The sequence below is a fragment of the Trachinotus anak genome, unplaced genomic scaffold (genome assembly GCF_046630095.1).
Source record: "Trachinotus anak isolate AG129_WGS33_773 ecotype Australia unplaced genomic scaffold, CSIRO_AGI_Tana_v1 ptg000014l, whole genome shotgun sequence".
NCBI classification, from domain to species: domain Eukaryota; kingdom Metazoa; phylum Chordata; class Actinopteri; order Carangiformes; family Carangidae; genus Trachinotus; species Trachinotus anak.
Window position 1 is genome coordinate 14,105,036 of NW_027273865.1, and position 16,015 is coordinate 14,121,050.

Sequence of the window (16,015 nt, forward strand, 5' to 3'; positions counted from 1 at the left end):
TGAATCAGCCGGGACTGACCCTGATAATGATCAATAACTTGGCAGGTCTTCAGTGGCTTCACTTGATTGGGTGTAACCGCCAACTGAAGAACGCAGCGTAAGCCCACGCTTACTCACATTACTCAAATCATGCAGAACATTCATGACAATTTGTTCTAAAAACGTGTCCAAATATGCAGTGGTGGAAAAGGTGTTCTCATCCTTGAATAAAATTTGGCAAAGCTAAATTCCAAAAATGCTCATCACAACTACAAATCCTGGTTTCAAAATGTTAAATAAAACTGCTGATGTATTATCAGCAAAATATAGAATATCACAATGAAAAGTAAGTAAATTGAGAATGGCCCCTATCAGAGTGTTGTTACATAATGGACATTACAAGTGCATGTACCTGTGTTGTTAAATTATGTGTAAGCAATGAACTGAGAAGTTACTTTACACAACTGCTGATATGATACTTACTGCTTGCCTGTGATTTAATGTTTAATAAGATGTCTGTAGCTATGTTTAAACACCAAGTAGTACATGTTTCATTTTCCCTTTTGAGACAGCTTTCATTTTACAGTGAAGATGCATGACTAAGCATAGTGTTTCATGCCATTTCATCAGCCTTGTCACAGGAAGAGGTTTACAATATTTATCAGCCACACAGGAAATCCAGTAGCTGTTTTCAGGTGGACCACTCATCGTGAAGTAAATTGGTTCACAGCATGGACAACACCACACCAGTGTTTTTTTCACCAATAATGTGAAAAAGGCCTCCATCACTATAAAGCATAGATCCTGTAATGTCATTGTCTCCGAGTAGGCCTACTTTCCTGATGCCAGAAATGAGTGTACTCCATAAAACACCTGTCAGTTACCTGTCCACGTGCTGAGACGTACTGGAAAGAATAGCAGAACTATTTGAGCAACAAACTCCATCAATATATATTTTGTTCTTATACTCTGCTAATAATTGTAGAATTTTTAAAGCAGACATAAATGAAATGGAGTAAACCTGGGGCCAGTTGACCACTGCCCAGTTAGTAATCCATCCTTGATACTGATATGTACCTCGACTAACCTATTTACCTAAATAAGGCATTGTAACTTAGTGACATTTCATCTATTGGCTATTCATTCTTGACTGCATCAAATCACACCTCTGGCCTTTTTCCCTCTTTCTTTTTTCCTTGATTTCTCATTGTCTTAATTATGTTTTTTTTTTTCAATGTGTTCTTGTCGTTTTATTTAAGATACAAGAAAAAAAAATGGTGTCAAGATGTATATTATATTACTTTTGTTGTGATATTTTAATGACCATCTGTTCTGCATTTTTTTTAAATGCAATGATAGATAGATAAATAAATAAATAAATAAATAAATAAATAAATAAATAACCAGCCGCCTCACAGTTTGTCGTCACTCCAATGACGCTACAACTGAACTCTCGCGAGATTGTGCGCAGTTTCCCAGCCAGCAGTGTGGTGTGGCGTGTGCGAGATAGGACAAGGAAAGATGGCGACGCAGGAGACCGAAACGACTAAAGCAACCGTGAGCAACGGCGAGGTAAAATGAATGACACTGCTCTCTCCACATTTGTTTTCCACGCCTGGGCCAGAGGGGCAGTTTTGTTCGTTTGAACGTTGAGCCCGGGGCCGTTAACATTTAAACGTGTTACCGATCGTTACATGAGCCCCAGTGACGTTGTCACTGCCGGTTGGTTTTTAAAACGACGAGCCGAGAAACACCGACCGTTCACGGGCGAGATGTACAGAGGCAGGGCGGCGTTAACGGAGAAATCTCACCCGAAGACACACGGTACCGTAAACGTGGCGAGACAAGTAGCTGTCTCCAGGTGTGTTGGTGTGAGCCAGCTGACTGCTGCGGGGTGTCATGAGCCGCCACAAGGCCTGAACCTGAGCAACGCAGCTTGGCTTCATTAACCGGACCGGTCTCCAGCAGCCCGCACACATCTCCGAAACACTGTTAAATATCTACCTGCCTTTTATTTACAAGCGATCAGGGGGGGGGAAACGTTTGACTCTACGTACCTTTAGCAAATCCCACAGGAAATGGTTTATCTGGCAACTCGTCCTGTTAACATTGACAAGTTAGACCAAGCAGGTGTAGCTATCAGTAAATTAGTCTAACCCTTGAAAATCCTCTTAATTTGTTTATATTATTAGTTGTTGGTGATCATTAGGTCAGTAACGAGCAATCTGGCAATTATTTTCCTGCGTGACAAATGGCTGTCACAAGTTAAGAGGTCACAGTGAATCATCACTCTGTAGAGGCAAACCACTCATCTTCCTTGTGCTTAGTTTAAAGCCAGTATTTAGCTAAACCAATTCAAAGCATTGATATGAGAAAACAAGCAGGTTACAAAGCCAAAGGGACAAATATTTGGTATTTTCAATTTATAAAACCAGCTATTTCTGTCATTTGACTAATAATTTATCAGTGAATTGTTTCAGGGTTAGGTATAACTTATGTTTAGGCGTCTTAAGGTTCATCTGATGGTTTCAGTTTAAAATCTAGGACTTTCTTAGCCCTAGTTCTTGTATTAGGAGTCACAAACCTAAGCACAAATGGACTGACTGACAAGGCAAGTCTCCAGCAGCTCGCACACATTTCTCATCTATTGTTAAATCTTTTCACCAGTTGTTCCGGAGAAAATGTTGGCTCAACCTACATTTTGTAAATCCCACAGGAAAGGGTTTATCTGGCAGCTCATCTTGTTAACACTGACAAGTTTGATGAAGCAAGTGTCGTTATCATCAAATTTGTCTAAAATCCTCCTTGTTTGTACTGTAGTTGCTAGAGGTCATTAGGGCGGCAATGAGCAAAATCTAGAATTTATTTTCTGGAGTGACAAATGCCTATTTCAAGTTAACAGAGGTCAAAGTGAATCATCACTCTTTAAAGGCAAACCACTCACCTCCCATGTGCTCGATCTAAAGCCTGTCTTTGGTTAAACAAATTAAAAAAAATGCTAGTGATACAATAATGAATATGATAAAACAATTAATAAAACATAAAACAATGAAACTAATATTTGGCATATTTTACTTATATAAAACACACAGTGTTGTTTGTTATTTGACTAATAATTGATCATTTTGTTGTCTCAGGGTTATGTATAACTGCAGTTTTGGCTTCTTTAGACTCTAATTCTAAGGCATTCTTGGCCCCAGTTTATGCCTCATGTATTATTACATTGAAGTCACAGAGCTAAGCACAGATAGAGTAAGGTGATGATCAGCAACATTTACCACTCCTTTGAAAAAATGTTGAGAAACAGCCTACAAATCTTTTTTATTGTTGTGGGAATATTTATGAATTCTGGAAATACCTTAAGAACATCAGTGAAATGTTATTAAACATTAATAACACTACACATTGCTAGTGATTTATCTTCCAGAAAAGGTGATGTTTAACTCTGAGATTGAAATGTAATGGTAATACACAAGTGGCAGAAACTAGGGCAAGGCTACATCGTGTTCTTAGTGTCTCTTTTGTATTGAAATTGTCAGGATAAATACGCTATTAGTTTTAGAAGGAGCAGTTATGTTGTTATTGAGATCTGCTGCTGATGAATCAGTGAAATTTCCGTGGTGTTGATCTAGGTGAAACACAGGGCCAGTGGCAGGGGTGTCTGGCCTGCTTTTCAGTTTCCCAGTTATGGTTTCATTGAGTGCAGGTGTAACTATACTGGCCACAGCACAACACATGCGATGGGGTCAGTTTTAGCCATGTCTAAAATAACAGCAGCTTAAAAATGACTTGTACTACATGTCCTCTGAATGTGGAAAGACCATCTGTGTTGTTAACAATTAAGTATTTGTGTTGAAGCACAGACTGGAAGTGTTTCTTACTTTATTTATTTGCCTTATATTGCATTGCTTGCTTCTATATGTAGGAGATCGATTACCATGTGAAATAAGCATTACAGGAGCAATCTCCATTTCTCTGTGAACCATTGTCTTAGCTGAACCTTTTGCCCTCTTCCCTCCAAACACACAGTGACAATCCAGTGTGAAGTATTTACTCTGAGCCCTTGAATAGGTGGTTAATTGTTAATCCTTGTTCAGTCTGTAAATTGTAAATTATTATCCTAAGCTGGACGAGATAACCTGTGTCTGTTGTTGATCATATTGGTGATCTGTCTGTGTAATAGTTATTACGTTGATCCCTCCAGGAGACAGCGATGCATCTCTCTGATAATAGAATTGCTTCTATTTTAACACAACAGGACATGGCAGCAAGGATGAGAAGCCCCATTTTGAGCCACTTCATGGCCTTGAAATGTTACGTTTATAATGATGCAGGGACAATGGCTGATCACAACCTTTACATTTTCAGTGTTTACACCTTTCAAGGCCCCCTGGGCATCTTAATAAATGAAAACAACCTGTCAAACAGAAACATTTTTACCCTCAAGTATTGTTTGTTTCTGGAGGCCAACCACTGGTCTCTCTTGTATTGGTGACAACGGGGGAGATTAGATGTTTAGATAGTGAATGAGTCTCATGACTTGGCATGTCCTTGTCTATTGTGTCACTTGAATAGAATGTGGCCTTGCTGGTGTCGTTGGGGTTACGTTGACACGCTTAAGTTTTCAAGGGGGAAATTACGTTAAAGAATAAACAGATTTTTACTGATCTTTAATATATTAATAATTATTTAAATTACATATTACAATGTGAGTGATGATGCTCACATGAATTTGACCATCAGCGTTAATGTCAAAACTACAAATGCTTTATTAGTATAATCACATACATGCATCCTGGTGGTTAAATTAATTTGCCAGATTGATTAGTGTAGGTAGAATAGTTTCTTTAAAAGTCCTGTGATTTGTAATAATCGTCAGCCTACAGCATCTTTCCTTTCATAAGTTAATCTATTGAACATTTTTTTCATTTAAACATTTACCTTCTAAAACATCAGACACATTTTACCACTCTATTTTCCCCAGCTTCAATTGCAACTTATTCATATGGCTTTTTTTGTGTGAATTTCCTGTCATATCAACTGACCAATTAATTGACTAATTGTTGATGAAAAATTATAGCTTAATACTTTCTTAGCACATGCTTATTTGTAAATTTCCTGTTGTATGTTTTTTTTTTTTTGTAAACATACTACTTGGCCATTATTAACTCACTTTAGCACACCAGGAGTGACAGGTCTGATGTTGGTGTTAATAAAGCGCTGAAACACAAAGGTCATTAGGTAGTTAATCATGTGCATTCATGGTTGTAGGTGAGCAGCAATGGAACTGCTGCTCCAACAGATGGCCAGACTGTGCAGACGGCCGGAAATGCACAGGACCCTCAGCAGCAGCAACAGCAGCAGCAACAAGCACCTAATGCATGGCAGGTCATTAAAGGAGTCCTCTTTAGGTGAGTTTTTCTTTTAATCTGGAAGGCTTGCTCTGAAAGCAGAGAGCCAGCCACCGATAAAAGCTTACTGTGATACTATGGGTGTAATGATTAATGAATACAAGATGTGCTATATTATGGCAGTGTGACAATCCATATCAAAGAGGTAAGTAAACGGAAAATCGTGTGCAGAACCACAACACAGCTGATTTTCAGTTCACCTTCACAAATTTCTCTGTTGAACATCTCTTTGCAGAGTTTACAGTCCGCGTTGCCTCTCCAACTCCCACTTTACCCAAAATTGTCCACTTAAAAAGCTGTTTCTATATCTTTTTCCTGTGTAAATTGCAGCACAAACAGGCAAGGCAAATTGTTTATTGATGGATTTCCATTTATGTTTTGGGACAGTCATGCATGACAATTTGTTCTCACTGAACTCTGTGGGTTTACAAGGGTCAGATTTCTTAATGGATCCCTATTTATGGTCTACTTAATGCTTTATAGTAAGTGTTACCTGACTGTGGTTGTAGATTTCAGTCGTTTTTTAGAGCATTTTAGCTGTTAATTTGTATGTTTCGCAGATTCAGGAATCAGTTAATTCCAAGTTTTATTTTCCCTTTATATCCAAAAGTACTTATTTTGAATGAAAAGTGTACATCCAAAGTACGGCATGAGTCAAGGTGATACCATTGTAGTCTTTTTTTGGCACCTAGTTTGAATTGGTTGTTTTTCCTGTCTTAGGCAAGCAGTTACTCACATCCATTTACTAGATTAAAAACCTTACATTGCATTAACCATTTAAAATTCTAGTCTTTCGTTTAAAACTATCAAACACATTTCAGTATCATGATTTGTAAAAGCATATGTGGTGGAAAAGTGGATCATTTATATTAGCACCTGTCCCTATTTCCAGCAAATTGCCCTCACACCCGGAGTATTGTCACTGCAATGAAAACAAACCATCTGTCAATAATCAGCCAGTTCACCAAAAATGATAATTCCCGCACTTACTGTTTATGCATCCATAAAACTGCAGCACATAATGTAACTGATTCTGGGATTAGTCCAGGAACAAATGTGGGCTGCAATGAAATGTAAATCCTCCCATTCATCAATGATACAAAGTACTCCTCAGAAAACTGGCATGTGAGACATGTGAGCTCAGGAGTAGGAGCTTACAAGAACTATTTGATGGTAGTCCGGGTGTGAATGAATGAATCAGTGTTAGATTTTTATTTTATATATATATATATATATATATATATATATATATATATGGTAGAGTGGGTAGTAGCTCTGTTGATAGCTCCTCCGTTGTTCAGTCAATTAAAACAAAACATGATCATGCATGGAACGAGCGATAGTTGTTGGCTTTTCTCTGCAGAGAAGATAGCTAGCATAGCTGCTAGTCAGTCTCCACTGCTAGTGCAAGTGGATAATGTCAATCTTAATTCTAATTCTGATGCTGAATGTTTTCTCCCTCAATCCATGAGAACATTGACTGTCTTGACCAGAGCTATTGGCGAAACAGAGTACACAGAAACTTAAGAAAACACACATGGGAAAGCTGAACAGTCTGACTAGTGTGATTACCTATCCAATTAATTTGTTTTGAATATTTCTAGACTACAGCCAGAGCTGCTATGGCAGCTAAAGCAGCAAGAGAGGGTCAGGAAGCTGTAGCTAATCAAGTGGGAGATGTAGAAGAGGAAGAGGAGGAGGAGTAGGAGGAGTAGGAGGAAAGCAGCCAACATGCTGCTGTGGGAGAGCCAGCTAGGGCAGAAGCAACACGCGGGACTGATTGCAAAACACAGAGAGAGACCTGTGTGTATATTATTTACATTTTACAATTAAAAATAGCACCTTATGTGTGGCATGATTTAATGATTAATTTAAGAGGCTACCAACACAAATGGAATGTAATTCTGTGGGAAACGATGCACAAGCAAACAAAGAGGTTAAAATTTAAAAATATGTCAGCAATATATAGATGTTTTGTGGCAGTTCCTCTTTTACTCCTAAGTTTGTCTCTTTTGACCTATGACTGATTTATGATGCAAGAGAATCGTCCCTCTTAAAGAGTGCAATGCAGTTTGACTGGATGCAGTTTAATCAGATTAGCTGCCTTTTGGTTTCACTCTTCTGTCGCAGTCTTTAGATCGCAAGAGAAAACTTGTGGAATTGAAGTGAGTTGAATTGACTTCAATTCCTTTTTACTCATCAGTCTTCTTTTCCCTCTGACTCTGTTTGCTCTTATTTCTCCAGAATCTTCATAATCTGGGCGATCAGTAGCTGGTTCCGCAGAGGGCCGTCCACGCCTGACCCTAACACGCCAGCCGGGGCACCTCGGGTGCCCAGTAGGAACCTCTTCCCCAAGGACACTCTCATGGTATTACACCTGTCCCCTCCTCATAAAGTGGCCAGCTGTTTTATTAAACATGTTTAATTGCATTGAAGATGTTTTTATAACACTTATTTAACACACATTTTTAAACACTCCTTACACTCTAATCTTCTTAAATATCTGGACAGCAAACCAGTGGCATCTCTTCCTGTCAGAGTAACTGGCTCGCTTTCCCCTGACTCTGACTCTGTAATGTCATAAACACCTTTCTATTCTCACTGTGCCTGCAGGACCTGTATGTGTACGTGTCCCAGGAGGAGGTGTTCTCTGACTTCAACAACACAGAGGCCCTGTTCTGGTTCCACAGGGACCTGGTCTATGGAGACTGGAACACAGGGGAGAGCGGGGACGGCTGCTACCACCACGATAAGGAGATGGACATCCCAGAGGTGGGGATGACTGAGGATGGAGGGGAGGGGGAAGTGTGACAGACAGTAGTTGTATGGGGATGATGAGAGGGGACAAGTGTTACACAGTAGACAAGTGGATACTGAATGAATTGTAATATGGATGTGTATTTACCTGAAATTAAGATTTCTACTTGCGCGTTGTGTGCTTGCAGAAAGTACAGCAGAACGGTTCTCTTTACATACACGTCTACTTCACCAAAAGTGGATTCCACCCAGACCCCAAACGCAAGGGGCAGTATCGCAGACTGGCAACAGTTCATGGAACAAGAAGTAAGCACATATGCAAAACACACACACTGTACACTTTAAACAAAAGTTGTAGTAGCAGAACAATATTGAATAAGTGTTAACCTTGACTTTTCTACTCTGTCAGTGCTAAATAAATTCAAGCGAAGAAAGTTTCTGAAAACCAAGAATCTGCTAACAGGAGAGACAGAAGCAGATCCTGAAATGATCAAGGTTGGTATATTTCTGTTTTATTTTAGGTTGTACAACGTACAGCTAGACTGATAAAGGAACCGTTATAATCTTATTGCAAATATAATGGTATTGGTGTATATATCGGCTGATCTCCATTACATTGTTTGTTCACCAGAAAGCACTGGTGATTTAACTTTATTTTTAACTGTCAAAAGTCCCACTCAGTGTTCATCTTAGTCAAAAAAAAAAAATGAAAGGATCTGTATCAAGATCAATAATTCATCTTAAAGAATTACTGTTGTTTGTTATATTGTTTTCAGAATAGTGACATGAGTATCAGCCTCAGAAATCAAGTATCAGTCAGGCTATAGTACACTGTGTATTATGAATGGATATGTGGACTCAAATATGTTTGTTCTCAGCGGGCAGAGAGCCACGGTCCGGTGGAGGTTATCTCTCACTGGCACCCCAACCTCACCATCAACATGGTAGATGACCACACGGCCTGGGTCAAAGGCTCTGTTCCCCCTCCTCTAGACCAGCGTAAGTTAATCTCACTGACCTTTTTGTAATTGCTCCACTATGTCGTAAATATTTTTTAAAGGTCTGAACTGCAAGAGTTTAAAGTTTAAAGTCCCAGGCAACAAACAAAGTTTCTTAAAGTTTGATGTCCAACCATCTGTGACATTTCTACCCTATCTACCACTAGATGTTAAGTTTGATGCAGTAAGTGGAGACTACTACCCCATTGTGTATTTCAATGACTACTGGAACCTTCAGAGGGATTACTATCCAATCAACGAGACCCTGACAAAACTCCCACTGCGCCTCACCTACTGCCCACTGTCCTTGTGGCGCTGGCAGCTGTATGCCGCCCAGAACGCTCGCTCACCATGGAATTTCCTGCCTGAGGACACGTATGAGCAGTCTGATGAAGACCAAGACTCTGTCAAGGTAAGAGGTCAAGGATCATGGAGACAGACAGATGTATCAGATGTGATGATAGAAGTATTTTTGGCTCTTTGCTTTTGGGTTCCATCAAGTTGAGTTGCAATAATAATGGTGCTTATTCATACATTTAGATTAGAGACATTGAATAAACTAACTGACTGGGTAATGTATGAAACATGATCGGTATGCTGTGCTGTTCATACAGATTAAAATAAAGATTTGAATTACTATGAGGGAGCTGCATCTTTACAACAGACATTCTGTATGAAATGCACTGAACTATGTGAAATATGAATACTCTGCACTACATCTTTACTCACATCTCATCTGTTCATAAATTTGTCTGACACTGAAAGCACCTTGTAATGCAATAACCCCTACTCTTCAGTTACACATTAGGTGGTCTTATATTGGATTGTCTGACTGTGTATTTGAGTAGCCTGTATTCATCATTTCATTCAATCATTTTTGTTGGCATCATATCCAGAACTACAACAATTTAATTAGTCTATTAACAGAAAATTAATTAGTTCATGTTTTTTTTTTTTTTTTTTAAAAAGCATAATAATAATATTATCAAATATTTGTTGTTTCTAGCTTCTTAAATGTAACATTATGCTTTGATGCTTTGCTTTATTGCACATGATGCTAATGTGAATGTTTGGATTTTGATCTGACAAAAACCATTTGAAGGTATCACCTTTGTCTGCAGGGAAATTATAACATTTACAACATTTTCAGTATTTATGATTTTGTAGACAAAACGAATAATCAATTAACCGTAAAAATAATCAGCAGATTAATCAATAACTGTTGGTTGCAGCCCTAATTGTATCACAGTAGTATTGCAGTATAGCAAGTTGCCTATGATTCTCTTCCCAAATACCATGACATGTGTATTCATTTATGAAAACCACTGTGTGTGCACTACTAGAGCTGAACCTGTGGACTTTCTGATTAAATATCAAAATTTAGATTTTCTTACATCTGTAACTGTAATCGGAAACCCTCTCTTTGTATAGGTGGCCCTTTTGGAAACCAACCCATATCTGCTGGGACTCACCATTGTAGTCTCCATTGTGCACAGCATCTTCGAGTTTCTTGCCTTCAAAAACGGTAAAGTCACAACAGTCTGCCTGTATTCAGGATGTTTTTTTTTCTCTGAACAACAAAAGAATAGTTTGTACAGTGTCTGTGTACCTCCAGCTTCACCTCACCACCTCCATCTCCTCCTCAGATATCCAGTTCTGGAACAGCAGACAGTCTTTAGAAGGTCTGTCTGTGCGCTCCATCATATTTGGAGTTTTTCAGTCTCTGGTGGTGCTGTTGTACATACTGGACAACGAAACCAACTTTGTGGTGCAGGTCAGCGTCTTCATCGGCCTACTTATTGACCTGTGGAAAATCACCAAGGTCATGGACGTCAAAGTAAGTCAGTTTTAAAAAATTATATATTTATTTAGTTTTTTTTTTTTTTTTTTTTTTAGACACAATATTGTTTGAACAGTAATTCTGGAAAAAACTCCTAACCGCTTTTGTATCTGTACTTCACATATCTTCTTCATGTTATGCTACTATTAACATATTCCGTTAACCACCTATTTATGTCCTTAACTAGTTGGACAGAGAGAACAAAATCGCAGGGGTATTCCCAAGATTGGTATTCACGGACAAGTCAACATATGTGCAGTCTTCAACCAAAATCTACGACGATGTAAGTCAAACTCAGCACCGCAAACACTGGCTGTATTCAGAGGACACTGCTGTCAAAATTACATTTAGAGGAAATTATATTTTGAAATAGATGACAGAAAATGATAGATATCTTCAAACTTGCTTGCAAGCCTACTTTCAATTCCTGTAAACATCTGACAAGCCTAAATACACCTTTCTCTGTTACGATGAATAAATTATCTTAAGCATGTCTTATAAAAGCAAACCAATAAGTAATATTTTGTGGAATTCAATTTGTTATTTCTGATTTAAAAAAAAAAAAAAAAAAAAAAAAAAAAAAAAGTTGGATTATAATTTTTTTTTTTCTCTTGTCCTGGGAACAGATGGCCTTCAAGTACTTGTCGTGGCTGCTCTACCCACTGTTTGGCTGCTATGCTGTCTACAGCTTATTGTACGTAGAGCACAAAGGCTGGTACTCATGGGTACTCAGCATGCTCTATGGCTTCTTGTTAACCTTTGGTAAGTTTGTTTTAAGTGTTTATATACTACCACGTTTAAATAGAAGACCATTTATATTGAATGTCAGGTGCTGAAATTGTATATAAAGGCATATAGCTTAGAAGATTTAATGTACATTCTCCAATAGATAAGAAACATAATGCAACACAAGACAACATATTACAGTATGTCAATGAAGAACATGAAACAAAGCTAACAGAACAAAACAAAGGTTGGCACATTTAGTAGGTAAACTAAGTAAAGTAATGGAAACCAAGAAAATGGGAAAAGAGACACATTGTTTTAATACTAAAATAAAAATAGGAACTCAGGGAAGAGGAAGGGTGTTCCTTTAGAAATAATAATCCTAAATAAGGATTTATGTGTGTACAATGTAACTGCCCATGGATTAGCTAATATACATGAAATAATGCAGGGAGCACTGGTAAGCATACAGAATTCAGAGTGCTCATGTTTGATGTAGTTACCCATAAATTTTAATGTTTGATCTCAATTTATGTAACAAAGTACAAAGACACACAAATTGGTCAGGAATCCAAATAATGACTATAATGACTGCAACTTCTAACAGATTCCAATTTCTCTTTTATTTAATCCCCAAAATACTGAAGTTTACAATAAATTGTCAGTGTTTGCCGTTGTTTCAGTAAATAAGTCAATTTTGAATATATGAAACCTATCCAAACAGATTTTGTTAACATAGATGATCCATTAAAGATGGTGATCAGATTTTAGATGAGCAGCACATGTACACTTTTTGTGTCTTTAAGATTACATTTAATCCCTAATATAATATTAGTTAAAATTCAATGTCTTGTATTTGTTCTTAACTCTTTCCTTGGAACTATTTTTTTCTTGTTCTATATTTTTGATGTTACCCTCTGATGACAAATTTTACTTCCAGCAGGTTTTGTACCTGTTTATGTAAATCTATTTTTAAAGGCCAGAGATATGGCTGATTATTATTGTAATAGATGTACACAGAGCTAATGTTTTCATACTTGCATCATGGTTACGTACCCAATTCCCAACAGCCTCTGCCAATGTGCCATGTATTAATAGACTTCATGAGGGCACATTCAGTCATGTTGCCTGCAGTCTAATTTACTGCCCCTGATGTAAAAGTGTTTATATGACCTAACGAACTCCTTCTTTTCTGTTGTTTTTGGCCTTTAGGTTTCATTACAATGACACCACAGCTATTCATCAACTACAAAATGAAGTCTGTGGCCCACCTCCCATGGAGGATGCTCACCTACAAGGCTCTCAATACCTTTATTGATGACCTGTTTGCCTTCGTCATCAAGATGCCCATGATGTACAGGATAGGATGCCTCAGAGATGGTACGTCTTCTCCGATCGAGACGTTTGATATTTAGTGTTTTTCCATGAATTTACCAGGAGCAAATCAACCAGTGGAAGTAAAAGCTGTCTTGTCTGCTTCCTCTGCCCACATTCAAGAAGAGCCATTTTGAGCTTGTAGCTCGATGAAGATGAGCTCAGTCGAGCAGCGCTTGAGGTGGTTTCAGATTCAACTCATTGCTCAGCATGGTGGCAGCGAGAATAGGCAGGCAATTCATCCTGGGTCATTTGTTGTTTGTTTAAAGGGAAGGCAGTTCTCCTTCTGGCCCATCTGTCTTGACTTGAGCACATTGACTTCGGAAGAAATGAAGAATCATTGTCGCTCATCGTGTGGTGTGGTCTATAACTGTCCAAATCACCATCAGCATATGTCTGTCTCAGCATGTGTTATAAATGATCCTCTATCTCCACCTAGTGTCAGCTCACTAGATCTCACTGATTTCCTCAATGCCCTTAGATATTACCAGATAATTTGAGGGGCTGTTTTAGTATAATTAAATATGAAGACTCATTATTTCTAACCAAGCTAGAGTCAGAGATGTTGGCACTAAATACAGCCATGTGGAGTTATTTGCTTTATGCTGATGAAATAGTCAGCAATCTGCTAGTTTGATCCATATGTTGTTTTTCCTTTATTTTTTGTGGCTTTATCAGTTACGTTATGTTTGGAGTTTACAGCTCATCATCACCTCCCTAAATGTGTCACAAACAGCTGTACATGTTTTCTTTTATTCAGTGGTCAGTTAAGTGTGCGCGGTCTCAGTCTTGATGATATGATGGTGTAAAGCGAGGGAGATGTAATCTTTTTATAGGAAGATGATGTCATTATCTGAGTGCGTCAGCTCAGCTCCAGAGTTGGTTTTCTCAGTTTCACTTTTCTCATTATTTCAATGAACCACTACTACTTAGACTACAACACTGCTTCCGCATTTAATAGGAAATTTTCATTGAATAGCTTCAGTGGCTTCATGTTGCAGTCATCAATAGTTTCCTATTTGGACTGGGAAACTTTTTTCTGAGAAAGAGAAAAAAAAAAACAAAAAAAAAAAAAAACAACATGGATGTCTCACCTCAGCCAAAGTAATTCACATGGATATGGCTGGAGTCTTGTTACATGTATAAAATATTAGTAAACAATTTATATTTTATTGTTTTTGATTTGCTTAGGAAAGGCAGCGTTAGTTAAATCGCGATCAGCTTAATTAGGACCAATAATGACTGCAGTCTGCTCTGGATTGTGATTGGTTAAAATGTGTAACATTAATTTAGTTGGAAGATATAAAGGCTGGAGAGCACACTGTGTTTACTGTGAAGAAATTAAAATAAGTAGTTTTATAGAAGCTTGGACTTGAAACAGACAGTGCCAATACACACTCATTTTAACCTTCTTGCAACCAACTGTGCAATTAGACAACTGTCTTGAGTTGTCCAGTAACGTGTGTTGTAAGTTGTAAACGTGGGAAACACATTTTTACATGTGGTTATTTAATTGCTAGTTTCTCATTGGACTAACATCTGTTTCCTGTCCTGCAGATGTGGTGTTCTTCATCTACCTTTACCAGCGCTGGATCTATCGGGTCGATCCCAACAGGGTCAACGAGTTTGGCACCAGTGGAGTAGACCACGACCAGAACAACACAGCAGACGCTGCTCCTGCTGCAGCCGCCGCCATCACAGACAAGCCAGAGGAGGAGAAGAAGAACGATTAAAAAAAGACCGCACCCTTATCTGCCTCCCTGGCCCTCACTGCTGGGGTGAAGAGGACTTGTGGAAATTAGGCAGGGAGAGGAGTTGTCGTTTAGCTGTCATGGACACCGCTACAAAAAAATGCAGTTCAACTGTTCCCTCTGATTTCTGTGTGGATCCACAGAGAATCATATTCAGTGTAGACTTGGTAAATTCTTATTTCTGTTTCCCGCCCATGCCCGCCCTCTCGTTTTGCGGTTCAAGTGAAGTAAAACAAAACGTGATGTACTGTATTCTGTATGATTTTTCAGAGGGTAACAGTGTCCTGGAGTAGAGGTTGGGAGGGGAACGGGTTGCAGTTATACTATGTCTTTTTTTTTTTTATACAGGGAAGAAAGAGGCCAAGTGCAACTTTTGTTCTTTGTGTAGATTCCTTGTGAAATTTTCTTTTCATTCCATGTGAGCACCGTGTTTCGGATTGCCTGGAAACTGGTGAGTGGTACTGGAGGAAACTGGAAAGATCCTGAGCCACAGTGGAGGGTGAAGAAGAGAGGTGGTGACTGGAGACGAGATGGATAACCCTACAGGACACTACCCACAAGACAGTGACTACTACCCTCAATTTTAAACAAATGGTTAATATTCTAAACTTGAACATAAAAAATAACAGCCTTGTTGGTATTAATATAAATATATTAATATTGTCAATTACTTAATTTTTGTTTTCCAGTCACTGAAGCATTCTTTTGTATGTCCTCAAACTGTACAGAATCTCAGCTTGTCATGTTAATAATACAGATGTCAAAACTGTCTAGCAATACCTAATTTGCAAGTCTAATTTTTATTTTCCCCCTCGGCTGGATGTCTGATTTTCAATTTTATTTCACACTCCAAACCAAATCACCTTGACAGACACAGTGGAGACACATCTGTACTGGAAGAGATACAGTGTCTTTTGTTCTTAGTTTGGGTGCTGTAAATCCTGAAACAAAGAGGGTTCCATGTTGGTACATATAAAATTTTGAGCATTCATGTTTATAGTAAAACTTAAGTGTGATTTAAAATGTCTATGCAAAGCTTTTTTGATTTTACTATTTTTCCTTAGCACACTGGGTTCAAGTATTTTTCAATATTTTTGGGTTCAATATTTTTGCATGAAACCTTTAATTTTTCACATTGATTTCTATTGATGTTACAGGAAATACAGGAAATATTTGTGT

The 16,015-nt window shown here is 38.2% G+C and overlaps 2 protein-coding genes across 2 annotated transcripts in view; both read left to right on the plus strand.

Annotated features, from left to right (window-relative positions):
- The first annotated feature begins 1,420 nt into the window (after positions 1 to 1,420).
- clptm1 (CLPTM1 regulator of GABA type A receptor forward trafficking) lies at positions 1,421 to 15,859 on the plus strand. Its single transcript, XM_071497107.1, has 14 exons — positions 1,421 to 1,551; positions 5,251 to 5,390; positions 7,635 to 7,758; positions 8,004 to 8,162; positions 8,336 to 8,453; positions 8,557 to 8,642; positions 9,026 to 9,146; positions 9,313 to 9,557; positions 10,577 to 10,670; positions 10,792 to 10,982; positions 11,173 to 11,268; positions 11,612 to 11,747; positions 12,924 to 13,091; positions 14,643 to 15,859. The coding sequence occupies exons 1-14, from the start codon at positions 1,501 to 1,503 to the stop codon at positions 14,816 to 14,818; spliced, it is 1,905 nt and encodes a 634-aa protein (XP_071353208.1). The 5' UTR covers positions 1,421 to 1,500; the 3' UTR covers positions 14,819 to 15,859.
- The window catches only part of calm3a (calmodulin 3a (phosphorylase kinase, delta)), a 224,889-nt gene continuing 213,173 nt past the window's right edge, over positions 4,300 to 16,015 (plus strand). Inside the window, exon 1 of the mRNA XM_071497116.1 lies at positions 4,300 to 4,321. Within this exon, the coding sequence (XP_071353217.1) occupies positions 4,319 to 4,321 (3 nt within the window). The 5' untranslated portion in view covers positions 4,300 to 4,318. The remainder of the gene's footprint in view (positions 4,322 to 16,015) is intronic.

Coding starts and splice junctions, on each gene's coding strand:
- clptm1 (XM_071497107.1), top strand. CDS start 1,501: ATGGCGACGCAGGAGACCGAAACGACTAAAGCAACCGTGAGCAACGGC. Junction 1,552..5,250: donor CAACCGTGAGCAACGGCGAG/GTAAAATGAATG, acceptor TCATGGTTGTAG/GTGAGCAGCAATGGAACTGC. Junction 8,163..8,335: donor AGGAGATGGACATCCCAGAG/GTGGGGATGACT, acceptor GTGTGCTTGCAG/AAAGTACAGCAGAACGGTTC.